The sequence below is a fragment of the Nelusetta ayraudi genome, unplaced genomic scaffold (assembly GCF_046127955.1).
Source record: "Nelusetta ayraudi isolate G7.1 ecotype Tasmania unplaced genomic scaffold, CSIRO-AGI_Nayr_v1 ptg000011l, whole genome shotgun sequence".
NCBI classification, from domain to species: Eukaryota; Metazoa; Chordata; class Actinopteri; order Tetraodontiformes; family Monacanthidae; genus Nelusetta; species Nelusetta ayraudi.
Window position 1 is genome coordinate 1,807,964 of NW_027466061.1, and position 26,318 is coordinate 1,834,281.

General features: G+C 45.2%; 1 protein-coding gene across 4 annotated transcripts in view; it reads right to left on the minus strand.

The window, feature by feature from the left end:
• Nucleotides 1-26,318, minus strand: part of arhgap32b (Rho GTPase activating protein 32b) — a 74,223-nt gene that overhangs the window by 19,933 nt on the left and 27,972 nt on the right. Inside the window, exons 6-13 of one of the 4 annotated variants that reach the window (XM_076019970.1) lie at nt 13,649-13,735; nt 11,474-11,611; nt 10,546-10,638; nt 9,764-9,886; nt 9,327-9,404; nt 7,187-7,268; nt 5,039-5,089; nt 3,844-3,918 (exon numbers count right to left, since the gene is read on the minus strand). In XM_076019970.1, coding sequence (XP_075876085.1) covers nt 3,844-3,918; nt 5,039-5,089; nt 7,187-7,268; nt 9,327-9,404; nt 9,764-9,886; nt 10,546-10,638; nt 11,474-11,611; nt 13,649-13,735 — 727 coding nt within the window. Of the gene's footprint in view, nt 1-346; nt 715-3,843; nt 3,919-5,038; nt 5,090-7,186; nt 7,269-9,326; nt 9,405-9,763; nt 9,887-10,545; nt 10,639-11,473; nt 11,612-13,648; nt 13,736-26,318 lie in introns of those variants that run through there. The other 3 variants (XM_076019971.1, XM_076019972.1, XM_076019973.1) reach the window with 3 other exon arrangements.

Consider the following 26,318-nt stretch of genomic DNA (forward strand, 5'->3'; position numbering starts at 1 on the left):
TAAAAAAAATACATAAAATTAACTTAGCCGAAAAACTGGATTTTGCACACAAAATCAACAACAAACAACAAAACTAAAAGTTTTGCTTGAGCTTTTTTTTTTTTTTTTTTTTTTTTAGTCGCTAATGGGCGACAACGGGAAGAAGTGGTCATTGGATGAACGGCTCATACTTTCCGTGCATCCCGAAAGCCTCAAACGTAACGCAACGCTCTTTGTCTCACACACCGCTGATATGGAGCGATACACGTAAAGTTATCGGTGTATCGTTTCACATGGTTTTCGTCGTGAACGGCGCATGCTGGATGCATCCACCTGGAAACCCAGAGGAAGATAGTGGTTCTCTTACCTTCACTCCATAACAGAGAACAGCCGTGGAGGGTTGACAGCGAGTTTCTAACACAAATCTAACGCTCTACGTTTGCATTGTCCTTTTGGTCCTCGCGAAATGGTGACGAGAAAAGGGCGAAAAACGAGTGTGGGTATTCGGAGAAAAGACGACGAGGAGTCCCAGATGACGTGTGGATGACAAAGTCGAAAGTTTGTGTGATGTGAAGAGTGCGGACCGCGGACTGATATCTCTCTCTCCCTCTCCGCTCTCTGTCAGCCAGTGTCCAGATGCAGTCGTGCTGCTTTCAAAGTCCACCCGGAAATGAGGGGACGGGTCCGCCGTGTGCCATCCACACGGTAAGAAACTACAAAACTAGCGATCTAGTTAATCTACATTACCAAATACAAACTTCCGAGATTGACAAATGGGAGTCAGCATTATACCCAACGTTATTTTAACAACAATTGTACTTTTTCTTTCGAATGAACATACACGTTTCCCGATCACTTAGGCATGCTAAGTTTTCTGTGCGACTGATGGTAAATTTTCCCAACACCATTAAAGTAGCAGCCGAAAGGCAACTCGATCCGTGTTATTTCTGCTGTGGGTGGAAAACAGTAGTTTACGCTACGCAGACACGCACTCGCCAAATGAGCAGCGTCCCTGCTTTATTATCAGACACGACGCCATCCATTCAATAACGGGAGGCGGTCTGTACGGACCGATATGTAAACCCAAGACTAAAAAAATAAAATGATAATGATGGGACAAACACGAGCTGTACCAGGTTGACTTAAAAGCAAGAGAAGGAGGAGGTGTGTCGAAGAAATACAGTGTTTCCCCTCAGTTGGTTTACTCTTTATAGGCGGAGGAACAAAATAAAAGCAAAACACCATCCAGCTGGTGTGATGTCAGTTTGAAAAGAGGCTTTAAAGTGCAGCGGAGAGACTGACCCTCTGCTGACACCCGCCGCCACCTGCCACAGTGCCTCAGTACACACAGGATGGTCTGGCCAAGGCTCGGCGTTAGCTGTCCCCTCCAAGGAGCCCCCGGAATAAATTATCTCATTAATTCCTTCAACTAGCTTAGTCCCTCAGCAGACATTGTTGAGTCAAAATAAAGTCAAACTCACTTTGTAGGTCTGAGATCACAAGACTGCAGTCAAGTCTTGTGCGCTCCATGTGATCGCTTTTGACGCAACGTGCATTTCCACATGATGCACACAACTGGGCTTATCCTCACATTCAATATCCCTTTGTGGATATTTTCTCCAATGATAAAGAGTAACACAGTATGTTTGCTTCAGTAGCAAGAGCTTTTTGTAGCGACCACTTTCACACTGAAACCTTAGTCTCAGTCACACTTGATGTTAGAGTGGTCATTGTTTAATTAGAGCAGATATTTTACAGTTCTCTAAAAAAAAAAACCACACACACGCCAAGTTAATCTTCAGATCGGTGTGATGTGCATCTCTGTTAAAACAGAACTCATTTATTATGTCACTCAGCACTTTCTCTACTCTGGAAAATTACATTATACTCATATTATATAATCGACACGCAATTAAGGTGCAGAGTGGTTCATGGCAACAATTCTGCAATGAAAACTTGAATGAATTCAGTAAAAGCAGTTCTCCAGATTATCTCATACTTTCAGAAGCGCGGGAAGCAGCTGCTTGAGTTGGTCTGCAACAGCCCGACGCTTGGTCTTGAAAACAGACACGTCTCCGCAGCACGAGGCAGCGAGCCCTCGTGTCATAAAACATCAGGACGGGAACTCCTGGTCTGTCGAAGTAGCGCACAGACGATATTTACATGGACGGTGAATGTAGCGCTTCACCTCCAGGGAGGTCTAAAGAATGCAAAAATGGTCTTTGCAGATGCAAAGTCACGCTAAACTCACAGTAGCGGAACATAATGCCACTGGAAACACAAACACGCGTAACTCTCTGCTGCTGCCTGTCTTCAAACTTCTGCATTAATGTGCCACACTCTTGTTATAGTAATGAAAACAATGCAACAGTTGCCACTAATGGCAAATCATTCAGGCAGCCTACAGCGGAAGCGGTCGGCTAAGTGCTGACGAGCTGGGGTTGTTGGGGGGCGGGGGTGGGCAGGGGCTGCAGTCTCACGGCGGCTTTACAGCAGCGAGGTGCGTCTCTATGAAAGGGGAGCCCCCGAATAGTTTCACATGCGATAAGCGCAACCCCAGGAAATGATTTGATCTCCTTGGGAGCAGCCGGACAGAACTCACTCTGTCTCACACAGTCTCGCTGCGTCTCCCCTCCACTAAAGCAGCTGTCCTGGCCCGTGCATGAGCACAGCTGCCACGCTCACTGGTCCCCAGGCATGGCAGAGACAGGGTGGGGCTGGGGGTATGAGGGTGGGGGGGGGGAGTGTGTATCTGCATCTGGGTCAGAAACTGCTAGTTAAGTTTTCTGGGTGTTGCTCAGAGGGGAGGAACTCTGTTTTTTTTTCCCCCTGCGGTTGTCAACAAATGAGTTTCATCACGAGGGGAGATATAAGATTCCGGTGCAACGCAACACCACCTCTGCACAGCTCAAACTTAAACTGGGGCAGTGCAGCATGGTAACAATTTCCATGGTTTTACTAGGGGGGGGGGGGATAAAAAAAAAAAGCAAAAGGTTAGCGGTGAAGCGGCCTGGATTCGCTGTTTTCCCAGCGCCGCGCGTCTCTCCCCCTGCAGGAATGTGCTCTTTCAGTCGCCATGGAGAGGGAGACAGAGATTCTTACTGTTGCAGGACAAAGCTTCATGCTCGCTGGATGGGTTTACAGGCCCCCGCCATTGTAAAAGGATTAAATAAATCAAGGCCGGTCGAGACCCAGCGCCGCGAGCTCCCCTCGCCGCGAGCTTTTCAAGCTCCGGGCGGCGACGCACACAAACACAGCTGGCCTCCGTCCAGGCGCGCAACCCGCTGTAGTAACCCGGCTCACCCCCGTCCGGAGGTTTATTTGCATACAGGATGAAGAGCGGCAACAGACCAGGGGGGAGACGGAGGAGCTGGAGGTGGACGCAACCGCATTAGGCTTCAGAAGTCACGGGGGGAAAAAAAAGAAAGTTTCTGAAGTTTCCATCGTTACAGATCACTGTTGAAAACATATTCAGAGTTTCAGAATTGAGGGGAGGGAAAAAAAACTGGAAAAAAGACAAAGGATCAGCACAAAGGGAAGAAATCTGGATTTTAGAGTGGTGGTACTGTCAGTCACACAGGGAATATCTCACAACAGCCTGGAAGACAGGAAAGCAGGCAGCAAGGAGCAGATAACAGGGGTGGTGAGTGTGTTAAAGGTTAACAACGGAACAATTTACGAGTTAAAAGTTCCTCCTCCTTCGGCGGCACACAAAAGAGATAAGTGACATTTTCCCCGCTTGTGCGCGCGGCGGCGGCTCTTCAGAGAGCGCAAACACACCCCTGGAGGTGCGCAGGGTTAGTTCTTGGTTAGAAGGTTAGTAGTGTGTCACACCAAAGGGACGTCTCGTTTGGGTTTTTCTACCTGAACTGAGGCTGTAGTGGTTTAGCGGGTCGGCCACCCATGAACTGTCCTGTATTACACTCTCCATCTCCAAATCTGCATGCAGCCAGACGGACCGATGGATGGATGGGTGGATGCATGGATGGACGGACGGATGAGAGTCAGCAGAGGGGAGAGAAGCACTTTGCGTTAGAAAACAAAAGCAATAGCGTAAAATGAGACCATGATGTCACACACTGTTGAAGACACCTTGAGGCAATAGAACTATCAGGAAAAAACCTACACAATATCTCAATGAATGACATTCAAAATTAGCATAGCAATTCATCTTTTACAAAGGTAAAATAATCAGGATTTAGGATTCTGACCTCTATTTGCTAGTTCCATCTTTACAAATGTCTCATTACCACTGTGTAATATAACAACTAAATTGCAATTACATTCCAAACGTCTTAAATTAAATGAATTTTAAATCAGTCACCATCTGGTTATCATGCAGCTATTATGCGGATATAATGCATAATGCTGGACTTTGATAAAAAAAAAATAAAAAAATCCCATTTTACATTTTAGCAGTCAGTTTTTAGCAAGCATTAAATTTATCACTTATCATTTATCGTTTTAAGAATGCATTCTGTGCCACGACTTTAAAATGTCAAAGCCATAAAGCTGCCCACATTTGCCTGGCAGGCACCTGTGATTATATTCTACATTTGCCACAGAAAGGATCGAATTCCCCAGCAGCTTTTTGTTGACTTGAATAATAGCAGTCGGTGCCATGGTAGCTCTAAAGGGCATCACAGCTGTACTATATGAGCAGTGATATACCCAATTTGCTTTATTTACTTCTGGTTTTTACTTAAGAGCCTTTATAGATGAAGAAAAACAAGGTTATAAGTTGTAAGGCAACAAGAAAAGTTGCAGCCCTTCAAATCTTCAGTCACACTCAAAGGCTCAAAGCACTATTGAAGTTCAATTATCTCCTCTATGCTGCAGTCAAAACTGAAAGGTTTGCATCACTTCCAACTTCTAATAATAATCAGGAGTGAAACTTTAGGTTTGACAACTCAGAGCTTAAAGTTTTAAAAAGAAAATGTCAGACTCCTACATAGGCCCTCGTGAGGAAACACATTGGTTTGTGATTGTGTATGTGTGTGTGAGAGAGTTAAAGGTGAGTGAGTTGACCGGTGGTTGATGCATGTATACCAGCACGCACAGGGAGGGAAGAGATTCCAAGAAGCAGGCTGCAGGCCAGAGCAGGGGGAGGCTGAGGCAGAGGAGGCACAGTCAGATGCAACAAATCAAGACACATGCTAGGACCAGTACACACAAGCCCCCATCACAGCGTGGCAACACACTCCCATGGTGCAGTGGACACAGTGGAGACAAGCAGTGCATTCAGGACGAGGCGGACATTTTTAGATGATTGTTAAGCAAGCCGACAACACACTTGACCCAGGAAGCGCACGTCGAAACGTGATCACTGTGGAGCTTTGAAGCAGGCAATTTGGTGAGGAAAGCAAATTCACAAAGCAAAGGGCCCGATTTTTGAGATGGATAGCAACTCGGCTACTTTAATTTTTACCCATAATACACAGCAACAGAGCGGGTGAGGCAGGCCGTCTCAAGACAAGACTGTGCAAGCTCGGCAAAAATAAATATATACATAAATAAAACATTTTTTAAATAAAGCGTTTAATATACGAAAACACGCAAAAAATAAACCCCAAGTGAAAATGCTGCGTTACAGAAAATTTACCGGCAAGGAGAGCGTGTGAAAAAGGCTGCTGAGAATTCCAGCCCACCACCTTTACAGGCACTGTTGTGATAACATGGCTTTAGTGGGTTGTTTATTTCCCCAACACCATTGCTGATCTGTAGCTGCACTACTGCTGGTTAAAAATGTCTAATGTTAGTGGTGACCAAGCCAGAAATTTGATCAGACCAGATAATGTAGCCTATCAAAAATACAAAAAGATTGCCCCACTCACACACAGTTTGGGGAGGCTTTTCATCGGTTAGGAACCCAGACGCTCGGCTACGTGGCTGTGACGGTGAGTCACGCCGCTTGAATATGGGTTGGAAGACGTGACGTGGACGAGCGCGGCGACGCGGCCGAGCCACAGTTTAAAGTGACGCGAGTGGAGCGGCGCGGCGCAGCGAGTGATTCACTGTTTGCAAAAAATCAGAGGGCAAAGTTCTGCACCGGCTCTGGAGTGTGATTCGGCAGCCAACATCTTCTCGTGGATTCCAGGAGGGTTTGTCTGTGTGCCGGCCGGCCTGCGGGCGCTCTCCGAAGGGCTTAGCCGCCGGCCCCGGACAGCCACAGATTAGCGTAGTTATTTGTTGTGGATTTGCATAGCGCAGGATGATTAGTGGGCTATTTGAGAGGATAATGATGGGTTTTCTTTACGTATGCTCATCATTTAGAGGGACGACTCACAAAATGTATGTCTAGAGATTTTTTTCCTTGACCCCATACGTGCAGTTTTTGCGAACCTATTTTCAATACAAGGGCTGTAGGGCGGTTGTCTCCTGCCAGAGGTGATCTTCATGAAGTCAGCCCCAAGTGTGAATGTTTTTAAACCCAGGTTAAAGACTCTTCTTTTCTCTTATGCTTATAATTGAGTGCTTTTGTTCATTTTATTATATTTATTATCATCTTTTTATTTCTACTCTTTAGACATTTTAATCTGTCAGAGTTTTCTCTGCATTGTGTCTTTGACGACTGTGTTCTTTTGTTTTTTAAAATGCTCTTAAAAAGTTTGAACTTATAATAATGTAAAGCACATCGAGTTGCCTTGTGTATGAAATGTGCTATATAAATAAAGCTGCCTTGCCTGGCCTTCATCTCTTTATCTGGGGAGCTCAACTTGAACTTTTTGCGAATTATGAATTCATCTCCGAGAGAAGCGGGAAAAGTACAAGTTTCTAGTAGCACTCGGTAGTACAAAGCTGGGAGGGAGAATTCTGTGAGTGTCCCAGTTTAACAGACCGCATGCAATTTGGTGAATTTGCATACTAATTATTTTTGATGTCAAAGTTCTTTTATCCACGTCACCACAGCCTACATTCTTGTTTGTGTGGTGGTGTGGTCGAGTAGTGAACAGAGACAGAGTATATTTCCATTTGTTTCGAAGGTGAGCTCTGAATACACCACTGCTCCATTTTCTCAACTGAAAAGGGCTAAAGGTGTTTAATCACTGGCGTGCAGTAGAAACATGTCGGACTGTGTGTAAGACACACTCACAAGCAAAGTCATTCACCACTGCAGTGGGCACTTCATGGAGCTGCAGCCACCCAGTGCGTGCACTGCCTTGTAAGGCATGATCTGCCGCTGGATGAAGAGCGGGAGGAGATTTACCTGGTTTGGGCACCGTGTTGGTCATGGACTGCGGCACTTTGTCATTTATGAGCTCCACACACTCACTGGGAAAGAAGCCAACCTGGTGAGAAGACAGGAAGGAGAGGGACGGCATGAGGCGAGGAGGAGGAAGAACAATCTTTCAAACTAATGGCTACATGGACAGACCTGCTCTGTGTGAAATACCCAACGCTAACTTGACTGCATCACTCAACGCTCAACAGTGTGTGAAACACTTTCTAATTTCGTTTTGACAACTGGTTGAGAATGGGCCTCTCTCTCGTGCGAGTGCACGGAGGAGCAGCACGCGGGGAGGCAGAGGTCAGACGCCGACAATGCGACGGGCTGGGAGGTCAAAGGTTAAAGTCCAGCTCATTGTCACATGCCTGACGCACACTAAAACCGAGTTGTTGTTGGCTGGCATTTAAAACTCCTGCGATAATTTAAGCGAAGAAGGTGCTCGCCCCAAATATCAGCGCCTCACTTTTGACTTTGCAGAATTAATAAAAGCGTTCATGCCTCAAACCAGAGCGAGCTGGATTGATTGAGAATAGAATCGTGCAATGGGAACGGCTGGTGCTCAGTCCACCCAATGACTGCATTCTCCACGTCTTCACTTCCTAATTTGGAGAAACAGCAGCTTAGTGTGTGGAGCCATGCAATGCATTAGTAGTAGTAGCAGTAGTAGTAGCAGCAGTAGCAGCAGCAGTAGTCGTATTAGTAGTTGTCGTACCAGCATCAGTGACAATAAGTGACACAATAATCCAATTTACAGCATGCGTTTCAACATCTAGTTCAAGTTTTTTAAACGTGCGTTTTGAAAACAACTATGACAAACGACAACACAGTGTATGTAGGATTCCACAGCAGCTTTGAAAGACAAACCAACAAACTGAATGAGGACAACTGGGTGAGGGAGGCACTTTCATAACCTGCCCATGTCAACAATGTTTCAGTCTTTTTGAACTGTTGAAGTTTCTCTCAGGTTTGCAAGACAACAACCCTCGAAGGGCTTTACATCCTGTACCGACACCACCTGACCCTCTACCAGCGAACCAGACGAGGAAAAACTAACAAAGAAGAAAAAGAAATGGCAGAAGCCTCAGAGAGAACCGCAGAAGAGGGCTCCTTCTCTCAAAGCAAGACGTTTAATGGTGGTCACAGATTCAGATCACAGCAGCACATCCTCAGCACTGTGTAGAATGAGGAAATTGACTGATGGATGTTAAAAGTCTAAGAGCTGCAGGAGTCCTGGAGTCAAAGCCACCAGTGCAGAGGTTCAGAGGCATGCGGGCAATAGTTTTTTTTTCCTTTTGTTGGTGAAGCGTCTCGAAACAACAACAGCTTGTTTCATGCTGCACGACACCGACTCACTTCGTCAATAATCCAAAGGTCTCGCGTGCATTCACATTCCCGTTGGCCTGCTGTTGTTTTTCAAGGGACCGTCTACAAATATGGATTCCCCTGCAACGAGCGATTTCCTTTCTCAGCGAGACGCTTGATGGGGCCCGGCAGCGACACATCTGGAAAAAGCTGCAAAAGAACGCCGAACCCAAAGACGGCCGGAGCGCCCCTGCACCTTCTGACGCTGCTCGGTCTCCCTCTCCACGCGTCCAGCCTGCTGCTGGCTCACCGGTCACTGCGGTTTATGATTGAATCAGTGAGCGGTCGAGCGAAAAAGCAGCTCCCATGTGGTTCTGCCCTGCAGCTTTGCTGGCAGCTGATGTTTAAGGCCGTCACGTCTCAACAGTGACATCAAGACACTCAGGATACCAGGATGCCGCGATTACACGATGCCAAAAAATCTCAACCGGCTTGGATGCAGAGTTCTGAAACTTCAGGCTGGAACCGACAGACAGACGGAACAGCGGCACCGCGCGCGAGAATACGAATGAGTTGGGCCCTCGACAGGAGAAGACGTGTCCTCTAATCTGCTCAGAAGCGTCACCAAGCTTTGTCTCCTCACTCCACTTTGAATATTTCAAATCTGCACTACAAAGCGCCGCTCCCTCGCTCGCTCGCTCCCTCCTTGTCCTTGAAATATTTCAAGAAGTGACTGAATCAAAAGTTTGCAGCCGGAGAACAAAGGGAAAGGGAGCGTGCGCTTGTGTGTGTGTGTGATAGAAGTTATGCTGTGCACCTGAAAGCCGTGCTTGCCCCTCCACCAGGTGGTGTCTTCCTTTGGAGGCATGTCAATTACTGACACGATGTCGCCAACCTGCAGGAAACGACAGGGAAAATGAATGAAAAGGAGGCTGGGACAGTTTCTCCTCCCTCAATTCCACATGAGACAGAGGCAGTTGCTTTAAATCAATATAACACGAGGACTAGATTTAGGGTTCAAGCTCTCAGCACGTTGTCAAAGAGCATTTGCACGATGCAGACATGTTCATCGCTTCTGCACTGCATGATCTGTCTCACCGTCTGTCAACACTGACGCAAGGTCTGGTAGGTCTGATATGTGTTAGAACTCAACAGATGAGGAACCTCCAGCACTAGATTTCACTATGAAGACAGTGTGAGTGTGTGTGTGTGTGTGTGTGTGTGTGTGCGCGTGTGCAGTGCTGCTACAGTCACCTCGAAGGACAGTTCGTCTGAGGCCTGGGCAATGTAACGCTTGATGACGTGTGCAGCAGCGATAGCTGGGACGTTGATGGACGACTCCTCGTGGACCAGCAGATGATTCCCCTTATTGTCAACCTGGGACACACACACACATTAAAAGAAGCGTACAGTCATCCTGAGGCAAGGCTGCTTTGGGTTCTGTACGTTTCGCCTTCTTGTCGAGTTTAATAACTGTGTGGCGCTGAGCACTGTATGAAGCAGCTGTGGAGGGAGTCCTTGACAAGACTCTGACTTTATGTTTAGTGGTGAGGGTTCGTTCTGATACAGTTGAAGGGGTTAGGAGGAGAAGGTGGAGAAGAAGAAGGCGGAGAAGAGGGAAAAGGAGATGAATATGAAGAAGAAGAAGAAGAAGATGATGAAGAAGATGAAGATGAAGAAGAAGAAAAATCATAAGGCATAAACTTTCATGTTCAACAGAATAGAATGCTTTTATTAATCCTGCATTGGGGAAATTTGAGTTGCTTGATTTAAGTAAAAATGATATGAATTAAAAAGAAATAAAAAGAAATATTTATAGAGTTGGATTATGGAGAGTCATCTACATCATTTACAGTTACCTACATGAAATGTATTCTTATCACAATTCAGTTCTGAATTAGTAAACACGCTAATTATTATTTTTCATTCATTACTAGCCAAAACTGTGAAAAGAGTGAAATCACTGCAATTCTGCATTTTAAACGCAGGAATGTCAGAAGTTTTTTTTCTTCTCCCAGATGAGCGTGCTGCCTCACCTCCATCCATGTGAGCGCCGGTCCACAGTTGATCTTGTTGTCAGCGATCGCCGAGAGCCGGGAGAGGTAAGCTAACAACATTTGGGAGACGGACTGCCAGGGAAGGAAAAGAAAACAAAACAGAACAAAACACAAGGGCCACTTAGAGTCGTTCACTTCAGACAGTGAAACTCATTTTACTGAGAAACACTTTTGGGATTACACCGGGTGTCAAAGGCTGACTGAAGTGTTTAGCTCTGTGAAAGCAATACAAAGACATTCAGGGCTCAGACAGCATGATTCTCCCACTGACATACAACTTAAACAGCTCTGGAACACAGACATGTATGCAGGATGGAGAGTAAGTATGTCTGAATATGAGAGTGGTATCGCTGTGATAGCAGACAAAATGATTTGAGGAGGAAAATAATGTGATCTACCGTTCACCAACAGCGCACCTGACAGTATAATGATGCAGAAATGCAGGATGTTTTCCTCGTCTGCAGCCTGAGCTACATTTATCTATAGCAAAAAATAAAATGGAGTGAAGCAGCCCATCAAAACCAGTTTCCTGAAAGCGTGTCCGTAAACAGAAGCTCCTGGCAATAAACCGGTTGAGCCGGTTTGATTTGATACCCACTCCCTACATTCCTGTCAAAGCCTCACTCTGACCAACAGGGTTTCAGCTGACGAGAAGAACACATTCCACAGCTGGACCGAGGAAGGAACGCAGGGCAAGATCTAATTTGATTTCCCAAGAATGATATGGGACGTCAGTCCAACATTCTAATCTCAGTAGAGTAGCTGCAATAAAGTTTAATCTCACCCGTGACGTCTTTATGTGGTGTTAAAAGTGAACTTGTTTAAACGGAAAAGGTGTGGAAATGAAAGAGGAAAAATCGAAAGCTCCTCAGAAAACATTTCAAGCGATAAACTTGCAGCTCCTTACTTCCGACTGGTCGGTCAAACTGTCCAATCGAGGCAACTCGGGCAACTGGGAGAAGCGGCGGTCGTAGATGCAGAGGTGCAGGTGCTTGTCCAGGACGCGGAAATCCTCATAGCTGCGCTTCACAATCCAACTGCGGCCCTTCAGATCGACCATTGACAGTTTGCACTTAGCCATAAAGAACATCACAAACCTTCACAGAGATGCATTGAGGAGAATAACCACGTATTGCACACTCTTTAGACGAGTGCCCAAAGGTCTGCACACATGTAATTGCCAGTGCAGGTCTGAATTGTACAAAATCCAACAATTGGTTGGAAAGGGGTCAGTCCAACCTCAGCAGAATCCAGACTGTGGCGCTGGCAACACATGAATTGTAAATACACTTACGCTAGTTTTTTAAAAAAATTTTTATACTAATTGTAAATACTAACACCAACTGTTAAAGATTCTTAGGCTGTACGTTTTGTTGTCAGACCCATACATACGATTGTAACAATATACTGAAAAACATCCATGGTTAAGACAATTTGATTTAAAAATTCTCCAAGTGATACGCAGTGCAAAACTCTGGAACCCAAAAATATATGCAGAAGATTTATAGCATTGATAGATAAACATCTCCAATAAAACTGCAACTGTCAACGGACATTGGGACTAAAAAACAAGGGTGTGAATCAAGTGCAGGACTTTCTCCAGAGTGAAAGACACTCCTGATGTGCAAGGTTTCTCCGTGAATTGGTTTTTCCGTTTGATTTATTTTACCCAGTAAAACAGAGCAGCTCAGAACCTCACAACGCAGTGGATGGAAACTCACGGTAGAAAAAAGAAATACCGAGCTCTGATTTGGCCCGGAGAGAGGCGTGTGGACCGGGGACAGATGTGTACGACCGAGGCAGCGGCGGGCCGACTCACCACAGTGCAGCGGTTCTAATGCTGCTCTAGAAGCGGCGGCGGCTGGCACAGACACAGACCGAAGCCTCTGTAGTCTAGGGAACCCTTTAAAGCTTTCCTGCCCCACTTTCAGCTCACGGTGCTTTTCAGTCAAGTCTGGGTCTGTGGAACTGAACCAGTCTCAATGGGCTGTGTGCTATTTTCTCGCTTGAAAGCTAAGAGTTCAGAACCCGGGGCCAACTCGGTTTCTTTCTTTCTTTCCCCCTCTCTGCCCTTTCAAAAAGAACCCGTGTAGATTTAGCAGTTTTCCAAGGGCTTTAAGAGGCTGGGATTTCCACGGCCTCGTGCTTGTGTGGCCCTGCCAAGGTCGCAGAATGCGGATCTGTGGACAGGAGCATTAAAAATGCCGCCGGAGGGGGCAGGGGCGCATCTTCAGAGCGGCCGCTTCACATGCGAGAGTGTCTGCTTGAAGGCTTTTGGGCTCGAGACATTTCTTGCAAAACTTTGCCTATGATGTCATGGTAAATAATTTCCATGTTACTTCACTTTGACATCAATCCCATAAAGGGAATGTTAAAGTTTTCTTTCACGACAAGTTTGGGACGTTCTTCAATAGCATCAACTAGGGCAGAAAAACTAGACAGGTGAATTATTTGGGAAAATAGATTTTGAAAATTAAAACAGAAAAAAATGTTTTGTTTGGTTTTATTACAATGAAACTCACCCACCCACGCTTGTATTCTTCAATGGGTTCTTAAGCATCCAGGTTCCCACTTTACTTTGTTTTCAGTCACAGTAATAGCTACTTTGAAAGTCATGTGACTTTTGAGGTGAGGTGGACATACCATCACAAAAAATGTCAATGTCTCAATAACTTGCCATTTGTAAACAGCAAGATGAAGAGGACCCTTTAAATACTGCTGCTACTGAGTGGGAGCAGTATTTAAACTACTGAATACAACTTGCCATCGAACCAGAAAAATGTTGGTCATTGTTTGTGTATCAGGCAACTGTGATTTTCACACATTGCTAGCACATTACGCAAGACATGAAACATGAAGCAGCGGGGCTGGGTTCACCTGTAATGTGCATTTAGGAGAGTTCAGATGTTGCATCCGAAAACAAAATATTCAACACTTATTGTGAGAAAACTGTGTGTGTCTGTGTGTGTGTGTGTGTGTGTGAGGTTGTAATGTTAGAATTGACCTTTTAATATCGAAATGAAAGTGCATGAATGAACTCAGTGGTGGCTGCAGAGTCAAAGCCTGGTGTTGGGGTTCTCACCTGGCAATAAATATGAACAAGATACACCAGCTCCTTCGACTCATAGCCGTTCCGCGTCACTTCGCACTGTTCGTCCCCGAGGGACAACTAAGGAGAGAGAGGGGAAAAGGGACAGAAAGCATTGTTACATTACATGGACCAGTCCAACTTGGAGACAAGCAAAAACAAAACAAAAAAAAAACAAGGCTGTTCTAGGGCAACAATAGAATGGAAAGCAGCATAGTTGACGTTCGTATGTGTCAATAAAATATAAATGTTCATATTTCACAGGTGAACAGATTTGTTTGTAACAGCTGAGAGCAGCCTGACTGATGAGCAGTGTTCACCATGCAGGGAGTACAATTAACATTAACAAGTACCAAATATCAATAAGACACTCAAAAAACAGGGAAGTTCATTGTCATTATGGAACGGTGACGATTAAAACCATCATTATTATTAACTATCAACATTTACATTGCAAAATCAAGTTAAGACTTCAAGCAAACGATGAAAAAAGTGCTGTAATCTGCAAGCAGCTGTCTGTGAGCTGGATTGGAAGCTGATTGGTGGAAACAAATGAAGTGTCTACCAAAAGTTGCACCTAACTGTACAATGACATCAACATCAGGCTATTCAGACTGTTTCAGTTATTTGTCCACTTTTAATTCAAAAAAAGGTCATCACAATAAATGAAAAAAATAGTGTATAATAATTAAATATATGTATACGCACACAAGTATATAAGAATCAAAACCACTATTTTTGAAAATAAATGCACCATAACAAGACAAGTGCATCTGCTAGTTCATAAATATTACTCGTCATCTTATCTTATCGTCTACGGTCTGAGTCACAACACACATATCACTAATGATACCAGGGCACAAACATTCCCATCGACAGATGTGAGCATCTTGCAAGCTTGTTGCGTCAGACTGCGATTGCCCTGAGAGCCAAATAAACATACGATAGCCTCCCACCCCAAACACTGCCGGAACAGCAACGACAGAGGGACCAAATAAATAAATAAGTAAATAAAAATAAAATAAAACAGTGTTGGTAATACACGCTGTGTGTCAAAACACATTTGAGAGCTTGATGCCTGATTTCTTTTTTTCTCTCCAAATGTGTGCATAAACTTTAATTAATGTGGACACATTCTGCTAGAATGCTGGTGGCAATAATCTGAGACAGTCCTACTAAAGTGTTAAATCAACTGAAATGATCTGCGGAGCGTTAAAAAGTTTTTATGAAGTTTTTCTCCCAATTTATTGGAGCAAACAAACACCTGTGCTGATCTCTGATGGGCCCATAAACAGCGACTGTCTAAGCAGGCGAGGCAAGAACAAGTAAAGGAAGCATTTTGTTTCCTTTCAAGAGAGCTTTAATTAGAGATGGCTGGAAACAAAGGAGCGGCGCCAAATTGAATATACAGACAACAATTCTCCTCTGCTTTTGTCTCTTCAGAGACACAAACAAGATATGACAGCCAACGACCCAATTGCCTCTGTGTTGCTGCGCACGAGCAGCCGGCAGCCTCGGAATGGTTTGAACTCCATGCACAAAGGAGAAGCAACTGTTGGACCGAGGAGACGGGAAAGACGGTGGCAATCAAATGGGGCCGAGTTTTGCGGATCCTTCCGTCACTCAGCTGGAGCTGCTCTCATGGTTTGCACCCAAAGAAAAGTTCTGCAGTCGTTTGGCCAAAGAAATACCGACTCAAACTTTCTCTGCTGATCTACTGCATAATGCATTCATTACCAGTGCATGTGTAAGACATCGCGCTGTATAAAAACCACGGTGAAAGTAGAACAGTGCATTTGACAATTTGTAACAAAACTCGTGAAGGAATATAAACGGTGGATATAAGGTGCTATAAGTTTGCCATTCAGCAAGACAGAATTCAGAATACGTGCATTCATCATCTCATATTATTTTTCACCTGTTGGTTAAATTAATACCAAAGCTCCAGATATAAAGCGTGATGAATGATGAGGTCATACTGCGTCCTATCCACAATTTACAATCCTGAATGTAAGTTGTTGTATGTGGGAATGAATGTTTCAAACTTTTTGAACTCTATGGGACTACGGGTCCATTGTAACACCTTATGAATGTGTTGATAAAGCAAAGTAAAGAAAGTGTCACCAAATGTTGTTTCCACAGACACTTCTACAATAATAAGTTTCAAAAGTAGAGAAAGAAAAAGTTGCTGTTCTGAGTGAAAGCGTTGATTCAAGCACACAACCTTGTTAATTCCAGTATTTATTTGTGACATTAAGAGTTTGAATGATTACTGGATCGTACAATGACTTGTCCCATCAACTTTTCAACACTTTTTTTTTTTTTTTACGGCTCGTTATTCCCTTTTGTCAAATTCGATAGATGACATATGATTTCTTTTCAAGTGCTTGTTGGGAATGACAGTCGTGATGGGAAACAGCCTTTTGGACTGACAGCGATGTTTCAAACCGAGGTGCCATTACAGCGCCAAAATGATTTTTAACCAAGTTCATATGAGGTCATACTTTATCTAATCCTTCTCTGGAACTCTGTCTTAGTCACTTATGTTATTTCACAACAATGAAAGCGAAAAGATATGAGGTCATGTATTCCATCAGCTATTGGCATCGTCAACTCAATGTAAGTTAGCTTGTCACTTTCTCAATCTCTGTTTTCTATCAGCTCTCTTATTACAGTTGTTTAAAAAAAAAGCAACAATGGTTCATTTCACCTCCACACTTGTATTTATTACGGTTTCCATTTACCCCTGTGGCTTCTGTATTATAAATGACTGTGATATTTAGGCCAAATGGCCTTTTAAGTAGAACTTTGCTCCACCACTTGGCCAAACAGTATGATTTTATAAGAACTCGTATGTGATGCTTGAGATAAAACACTTGAAACTGTTTTTTTCTGGCAAAATCTCTAGCTGTCTGCGTAAAAGGCAGTCAGGTTTGGCAATAGCTTACAAGGTACAAGGTGTTTGGCAGCAGTTGTTTTATCAATGGAGACATTTTTCTTTGCTTTTGTGGCTGCAGCAGGACCTTATAGTCCCAACAAAGAAGGAGCCTGACAGGCCGTTTGTCCAATCACCTTCCAAGTGTGCCCCTCCTCCGTCTTTTCTAACATTTCCTCTGCTTAGGAAATAATCACAATGCTTCTGAAAAAAAAGTTTTTTTCACCGCATTTATTTCACTGAAGTCATCTGGCAAGTTGTAAACGAGACGTTTAAGAGCGAGACGTCTCAGAAGCAGTTACAAGTCAGTTGCATCCTGACTGCACATCCCCGACGTACATGACTCATCTTCCTTTTCTGGAATTTGACTGTGTTGGGCTATGAGATGCTTCACATGTCGTGATATGTTCTCCTAATAAAATTATCACATTTAGAGGGAGCAATTTAGTGGAAAAACGGAGGAACAACGCGTGACATAAAGCCATTTAAAAGACTAAATGATACCAGGGCCATTACATCAGAAGTCAAATGATGGGAAGAACAAAAAAAAGAAATGCTCAACATTTAGTACTTTATTATGGCCTTAGTGTAGGAGGGGCGCACAAGACTGCAGAGCCTGCTGCCTCCTTCACATGACAGTTCAGAAAGTGCTCCGCTTTTAGCCGGCAGCTCACCCAAATTATAAGTTATGAGGGGAGATCCAGAGTCGCAGCATGTGCAGTAAAACGGATCAGCAGGCTGCACATGTCCTCCACCATCTCAGCCCTTTTTTCTCCTGCAACACCCAGCGCTTTAATTTGCATTTCATGCAACCTGCTCGCTTCACGTTGCCCTTGCTGCCCCATTAAACCCAAACGCTGCAGTCTGATCTGATCGTTAGGCATCCATATAAGTGGCCGAGCCCAGAATGTGATAATTCTGAGATAAGACGTAGCCGAGCGTTGACATTTAGAGTCCGTGTCATGTGGGCAATGGGAAGAAAAATCACAGCTGGTGAATGAGGATCGCTACGGCGAATAGAAAAATGACTTATTAAGAGAGCAAGCGGGGAAAAAGGACACATCCACTGGGCAAGGTGCCATTTCCTGTTTTTGTTGTCAGAGAAGGCTTCATAAATTCAAAGGGCAAGAGAGGCCACAGTCGTAATTCCCCCAAAGCAGCGAGGACAAGAGCGAACGCAGTGCCGTCCCTCGAACAAAGGCTTCAGCTGCGGAGAAGCAAAGTGGAAATCCACCGGCTATATTTTGGACACAGGCAATTCTGATGAGTCCTCCAGGCACACAAGGGCAAGGGGCCGGGAGGGGTGGGGGGGGTTCTGAGAACTGCAGAGCAGCGGCAGTAAGAAAAAAAAAAGAAGAAGAAGAAGAAGCAGCAAACGGCAGCGTGGACGAGACAAAGGCACTTTGTACTCACGGTAGTTAAAGTCCAATTTTCTCTGATTCCTCGTCAAAGTTCCAACACTTTGGCTCCCCTCTCGCGGAGCAGCTGCTGAGTGGCACTTGGAGTTTGCCCTCCTTGACACGGCAACAACCTGCCCTCCTCCAGCCTCTGCTGGTTTTTGGGGTTTTTTTTAAAGCAAGACTTCCTCCAACCTGAGGACGGACATCCACGTCTGGCAGAGTCCAAAGAAAGCGCGAGGAGGCCGTCAGCCGGGGCGACAGCGTCACCGTCCTCCTCAGCAGAGCTGCTCAGAGTGGGACTGAGGGGACGGCGGAGGGAGGGAGGGAGGGAGGCGGCCGCATCGGCGGCAGAGGAGGTGCTTTTGGAGGATGACAGGAGGGGGGAGGAGGGTGGAGGGAGGGGTGTGTGTTTTGGTGGAATCTCTCTGACGGGATAGCTGAGAGGGAAACCTCCTCGGCCTCCTCCTCCCCCACTGCGCACCCCTCCGTCGCGATGCAGCGTCCGTCCTCTCGGCGTCTCCCGTCCAGCAGCCACCTTCACACCTCCAGTTTGGCGAACGGCAATAACTAAGAGAATTCGACTGGACGGAGGGGGGGATGAAAAACAAAGAGAGCCCTCGTCCCTTTGGTGTCCTGCCGACCTCGCCGTCTGCTCCCTTTCGCCCCCTTTCTCTCCTCTCCTCTCCTCTCTGCTGCTTGACACGCTGGACCCAGCCCCACCCCCTCCTCTCCTCTCCTCTTCCTCTGGTTGGTACGTTCCCCAGGACAAAGAGCGTGGATGGACAGAGCCAAACAAGCAGAGGGCAGGACACGAAAAAAAAAAGGAAGGGTGGGGGTGGGGTCGGTTCACAAGCGGGAGACTGAGCCCCCCCCCCCGGTCCACGTGCTTGTCCGTCTGCGCTGCCACTTCATTAGGAGCGTTCCAATGAGCAGAAATTGGCCGCACTTGCAAGGCGGGGGGGATGGTGGTGATGGGCAAAACACACCGAGGCTACTACTTGTCAAAAACGTATTTAGTTTAGCCCTTTAAGGCGCTATATAAAAAGAGGGAGCCGCACCACAGAAGGCAGCAAAAGCCTGCTTCTAAAAATTCACTTGACAATAAATAACCTGAGAACACCACACGCTGGCAAAGTGGAAATAGGGGCACCACAAATACACAGAGCCCCGTTTAATATGACAAAAATAAAAAAATGAAAATGAAAATAAAATAATTCCCCTCTCAGGTTTCAACAAGATACGATATCTTCCAAGATATAAACATACAGAAAGGCAGCATTACACATGAACTCGTGTGTGCCATCGCCACATGAGATTGACCTGAAGGAACTTTTGCAAGCAGGGGGAGCAGAGTTACGGGGGAAGATGTGTGGGAGAAAACAGAGGTCATAAAGATACAAAGCTGCAAGAGACCTGCAGAACTCATGCAGTGCCTCACTGTGCTACATGGAAAATGTTCAAAGTGAGTGTTTTTTTTTATGCATAAGAATGAACTAATGCTAATTACTCGCAACCAAATGGTGACATAGTTGGGATTGATCAATTTAATTCACAAAAGCAAATACTCAAAGTGATCGTGTGGTCATCAGTCGGAAACAATCACCAGTTGTTCGTTTCTGTTGACGCTGTGAGTCGTTCTGCTCAGTTAGCTGGAATCCTTGGCTCAGATTAGATGCAGGGCGAACCATCAAATCACTCTTTCGTGCAAGCGTGCTTATGAATATCACAGTAATCCAATGATGACCCAGCTTTTTGCTTTTGTACGCCGGACTGAACCGAGTCACTGTAGCATCACAGGTGGTCGCGGGTTCTCTTAAGGTCAACAACTGCGATGTGAGACTTTTTATTTTTAAACTCAAAGTTTCACAGGCTGGATTTTGATATTCCAGTTCTGAAAGAACTCGAGTTTGATGCCATTTTCACATTAAAAGAAGAGCAAATCCCGGCACAGAAGGGGATCTGCTGCAATGGATGAACACTGGTCTTATGTGGGATGCAAACATGAAAATAAAAAATCCTCTCCGTGTGAATTAAGGCACCTGAGTTCCGATTAACTGCCGGCTGTCTGAATCAACTTTCTTCACAAAGCCGAGTTCAAAATTTCCTGCAAATAAGTCAAAAACGGTGGATTTGGTCTGCCTTGACACCGTTTGCAAGCTGTGGTATTTTTGTCCGACTTGAGCGCTGGAGGTGTTTTTGAGTTCCGTCTGTGTTGCCGCGCTGCACATGGAACCATTACTGAGGCTGTAAAAAGACCCACAGAGGCTCTGAGGCACCGAGCTCTGCAAAAGGAAGCAATCGTGAATGCAGACTTTGGCATCTTCACGTTAGGACGCTTGGAAGACTCACAAAACACACCCCGTGACAACAAATGTGGGTGTGCTGTGATATAACATGTACTCTTATGATGCAGCTGCATGCGGGTAAACCTACACAAAGAAGCAGCATCCAATGAGCGCGCAGGGCGAGCAGGACTGAAATGGATTTCTAACTTGGCGCAGAGAGCGGATCGCCGATACGTACGAACCACTCATGCAAATCAATCCATCGTTGGTTGAAATCATTTTTTTTTACACATGGAGATGTTGGAGAGGCTACAGAGGGGATGCTATTCAGCGCAGTCTGATGGTCCTGAGAGGAGATTGCCAAACAAAATCCCAAGGAGGAGTATATGGTATTGCGAAAATGATTCCATTTTAATTCCTCTCCGGGTCTGATTTTATGTTGTGATGTGCGGAACAGAAATCGTGCCAGTCTTCCACGACAGCAACGTGTGCACGAGCTAAATCTTGACTTTGTAGGCACGGAGATATGAAAAAATGTTGGCACCATTTTTCATCAAAGCTGCCAGCGTGGCCTCAAACACGAGTCTGACGTGAAGAATTTTGATGTGATTTGTGCGCGTTTCAGCGCTGCACGTTTATGTATTTCTAATGCATTTGGTTTGCCGAAGTCTGGAGACGCACAGAGTCTCTCACACAAATAATCCGACATATCTCAACGGCAAGAGGATGGACTTTCTTTTTCCCACCAAACTAACTTTAAGGATGCCAGCGGAGAGGTGAGAGAGGTTGGAAACATTCTCTCGGCTCTCTTGGAGTGATGCAGCTACAGCAGCAGCCAACTCAGCAAATAGAATGTTAGGATGTCTCCAACCTTTGCATGTGAGAGCCGGAGGACAAGTGAGGAAAAGGTGGATGGTTTGTCAAGCCTGATGGGAGGCCGGGGGTGGAATCTAGTCGGGCTGGTCACGCAAACATTGGAGAAGAATTTAGAGGGAGAACATTTGGCTTCAAAGCCAGAGGGGTTTTCCTTGAACACATGAATGTGATGATGCCGCTTTCCCACTGAAATTAGTCAGCCGACACAGGGTTTTTGTTTTTTATGCGGGTTAACCCGCTAACAATCTGAATTTGGACGGTTTCCCACTGACCAAAACCAGCGGGGTCTGTTCCCCACTGGCAAGCTTCATAGCCTCAACTTTCACCACTGTGCGTCTGCTGACGTCATCACGCTGAGACTGCGCGGATGAAGTGCGACAGAATTCAGGGAAGTAAACAACAGAGAGCAACATGGACATGAGTCCGGCGGTGGTCAGTGCACTTTCTTGTTGGGCCTGAGACTTGAGCAGCAAGCAAATTTCACCGTCTTGCCAGTGCTGCAACATGCTGAATGAATACAGTGTGGAATGCAATAGAGCTGAGTTTCGTGAGGTACGTGATATATGGCGCGACTGGCGTGATGTTATGACTTGGCGCACATAACGCTCAATGTCATCACGTAAATGAGCGTGTTGAGCCGAGCCCATTAAAGCCGCTGATGGTGATTGTTAGCGGGTTTAGACAAGTTCTTTGGCCAGTGGGAAAGGGGCTTTATAGGGCTAAAAAGAAGGAGACCTGGAGCAACTGTATGTGCTGTTAAAGTTTTGGTGGCAATCATGGCAAAAAATACGTTGCCTGTTCTTGTTTAGCCATGAAACTTTCTGCGGAGTCTTCATAGAAATTCAGTGTAGTTGATGTAAAACATAGTCAGCTGCCAACGCTAGTTTGATTGAGGTAGACTCAACCTACATTGTGCAATCAAGCCTCTACATATTCTAAATATACAGCACATTCAGTGCAACTTTACAGAAGGGACCTTACATTGTGAAGAAAATAATGGGTGGATAAAATTATTGTTAGGATTAAGTAACTACATATATATTGCACCTTTCACAGCCTTAATTTTGAGCATTTTTATCAGTTGTACAATGCGGCACACTGTCCTCATCACAATACAACTTCCAACTGTTCCAGAAATGTCAATGGGAGACAGTGAGAGGGAGAGACGGGGAAGAGGAAGAGAGGAAGAGAGGGGTAGCGGGGTCTGTGGGTGCTCACGGGTGAATGTGTTTGTGTTCCGGCGAGTCTTTTGTTTCCTTCAACAAGGCATGAAAAGTGTAACAGTTACATCATCCTCTGCTCACACAATGATAAGAGGACCTTCTGTGCAAAAATTCCATCTTTCTCTCGAGTCCCGGCTCTGCAGATAACATCAGGACTTCAGCTTGAGCTCCTCTGATGAGCGTGTTCTATGTGGCCACCGTGTGCCTCTGAAGGACACCGTGTACACCGTGTAATTCTGCTGCACAGACGCTTTACGCCCCACTGGGTGGGAAGGAATTTGTCTCTGTACGTCTCAGTTGTCCCTTTTGAGAGTGAGCAGGGTGCTAGCAGGGTGCAGGTGCATGGGAGCGGGAGAGCGTGTGATAGGGGGCAAGGATGGCCAGAGGAGTGGGTGGCTGGGTCGGTGAGTGTGTGGGTGGGTCGGTGGGCGGTTGGATGAATCTCAGGCAGAAACGACGATTCCCCACAAGCCCAGCGGGGCTGAATTTTAGGCCACCTATCGCACCGATATTAATTTAAATCTGATAACGGGACAATCCCACCGCAACAGATCTTTGGTACACAATTACTAAAGCACACACAGACTTATCTGTGGCCTCTGGCTGTGTGTAAAAGCAGACCCAGCGAAGCTGCGCCCGATTTATATTTGCAATGCAACACGGCACTCTGTTTAATATATTAATATTCTAATATATTCTAATATTCGAAGCTAACCAGCCAAACACAGTATTAATATTGATTAGGAATAATATTAGATATGAGATATCACTTTAAAAGAAACTGGCTGTACTGCTAACCTTCTGGCTCAATGAGCAACAAAATGTTGTAGTCCAAAAAGAAGGAAAGAAATAGTTAAACCACCAGTCACAAATTGATTCACTCATCACCAGCTTGTCATTGACACTGCAGTGAGAACCACTACTCAGACACATTCAAAAGCAAAAAACAATTAATCAAACTGGGGAATTAATGCAGCTAGAGGAATTTCTTTCTTGAAAGAAAACATAAAAATTGGGGTTACTTTTCAACTATTTTTTAAAATTTTATTTTTAATTAAACATTTCACATGATCGTCCACCTCAACAGCCACTGGAAGACATGGCAGTGCGTCTAGGGCAGCAGCTGCTTGTGTGGCTCTGGACTCTCCCATTAATAGCAAAATGTTTAAGAGGCAGAACCTCAGAGTGCAACAAGGCGGGACTAAATGTCGGGTTAGACATAAACCACAGGGGAGAGCCGGAGCCAGGGGCGCATAGGATAGTGGTGTTTAAGCCCATTTTGAGAGTTGGCCCTACTGGTGTCTGGACATAGATGGGATGATGCAGCCAGAGGCTGGCAGAGTTGGAAAAGAGGAAGAGGGCCAAGAGGGCCAAGAGGGCCAAGAGAGCCCACGAAAGGAAAGCTAATGCAGTGTTTCCCATGAACGGCCACTGTTGCAATGGCTGCAAACATGCTGGTGATGGTATGTGGAGAGAATATGTGAGAAATGTCTGAGCACCAGCAAGTTTCATCTGTTTTCCTTTCTCCGTTTTAATGCGTTTATAAACATCATGCCAATGACTTGTTAAAAAAAAAAATGCTACTGCTGCACAAAATGTGAGAGTGTTTTCCTGGCACCTGCTGAGGAATTGGGATTAAATAGTCAAGAAAAGGCTCAACCTGGCCAATAAGAGTGAGGACTCTGGTAGTTTTAGTGGGCCTAATTGTACTCATGTGGAATGATGTCAGTCTGTTTTAATGACTATGCAGTGGTGAAATCACTTTGAACACTTGGCTGTTTGGAATGACCCACTGTGACGTGATCGTCAACATCAGAGCCACAGATCAGATCGGAGACATTGAACACATATTAGGAAGTGGTTCCTCTAAGGGCAACGGTTTTTCGTAAAACCTAGGGCTTTCTGGGAAATGTGCGATTCCTAAAATGGTAATAAAAGAGTACAAAAAAAACAAATTAAAAAAACGATTTCCATCCTAGCGAGATTTTGTAGTTGTAGTTCTGTTGAGTTATGTTTAGTATGGATACTACACTATTGTAATATATACTCTGGGTATATTATTACTAAGAAACCTGAGACTACTGAGGTGAACATTAAATACCATTATGAATCAAGCTATAGCACTTGGATAATTTAACAACTAACAAATGTATGGCATAAATTATTGAACTGCCTCCCACTTCCTTCCTGAAAAGGCAACATTCTTGGCCTCTTCAGAATAAAGAACGACTCAATGTAACTTTAGCTGAGTGGCTTCTTTATCAAATACGCATGTAAAGGCAAACAGCTTTCTCCTCTGGACGAGCCTTTCTGTTGCAGCTCATGACAACCACATGTGAAATGTTCAATGAGCCAATTATCTGTCAGTCAGCTGCGCTGTACAGTCAAAACTGTTTCATGTTCACACATGCAACGATAAAAAAAACTATTTTAACAGAACTCAGTTTTCATGAAGCTGCTGTGCGGCCATGTGGACAAAAATAAACAAATGCATCTTACACAAACGACTGTGCTGAAGCATCGGCGTCTGACTCGTGTCAGTATTAATAGCGTCAGTGCACCTCGACAGGTGGGTTGAAAATGATATTGTTCATGCTTGGGTTCAGCAAACTGCAGTGCTGCAAACAATGATCAGGTCCAGTTACCGTGTGAGAAAGATCCGTGAGAGGACTTTTTCACACGGGTCCTGCTCTAAATTCCGACACACTCCTCCAGCGTCTTGGGTGAGTATGAAGCCCAAATGTTTCCACAACAAAACCTTCCCTGACTCAAGTTCTCCTTTGGCAGGGTTCAGTACTCTGGAAAGAACGGCTAGAAGGCTTCTCTCAGCAGAGGGCTTGACGCCAAGTTGAACCTTCAGTCTCAGTCCTGTTCCTTTCTGAGGCGCTAATGTAGATATATTGAAAATCCTCCACGACTCCGGTGGAACTGGAAGTCTTTAACAATTTTTTTTTATGGCACCCAACAATTGAAAATGACCTGCGTGTGTGGGTTTTCACACAACCTCACAAATTGATATTTTCGGGACGTGTGGACAGAACAGAACGGCGGTGGTGCAGCAAAAAATATTCCCGACTGTATCCGTTCTAGTTTTACACCACGTCAGAATCCTTTGAGTAAAGCAAACCACACAGCTCTGAATAAATGATTTAACAAGCATAAGTGGTTTGGCTGAGTCAAGATAACACAATCTACACTGACTGACACGGGGAGACTGACGCAGATTAATCAATCTCTCGACAAACGGACAAAGAAGGGGCATTTTCTCCTTTGGGCAGCGCAGACTCAGCTGCTGGACAGAGCGCTGCCAAATGGAGCCATACAGAAGCAAGCAACCCCCCCCCCCCCCGAGGCCAAACAGGAAGACAGGGGTGCATGAAGACCACAGAGCCGGAGGAGCAGCAGCTACAGCAGGGCTACAGTGAGACAACCACACAACTGAGAAGTTGTCTTCGGTGGGTCGAACCCCCCCTCCAACAGTGCACACAATGGAGGCTCACGGATTAATTCTTCTGATTTTCACAATATACGTTAAATGTGACCGAGTGCTGACCCCTACTGGCTTTCTGATGTAATGGCAAAGTTGGTCGACATTAATTTTAAGGATCCTTACGGTTGTGCAAAATTTCCAAGTACAGATTCTAATGTATGCCACACTAACACTGAAAGTCACACTGAATGTGTGACGCCATCAGCGCCCAGATCCCACCCTCGCACGCCTTTTAAGGAAAAGCCCTGCAGCGCCACAGTTGGGACTTTGAAAAGTCAAAGGAAGCAATTTAGAGTTCGACTGCAAGGTGTGTTCAATGGAATTACTTAACAAGTAGAACTAATTACCCTTCCGCAATCACCCGAGCAGAGGAGGAGACTCCACTTTAATACAGCATAGATTTCCTCTCAAATACAGCCAGAGTCTTCAAAGACTTTTATGACCTTTATGGCAGA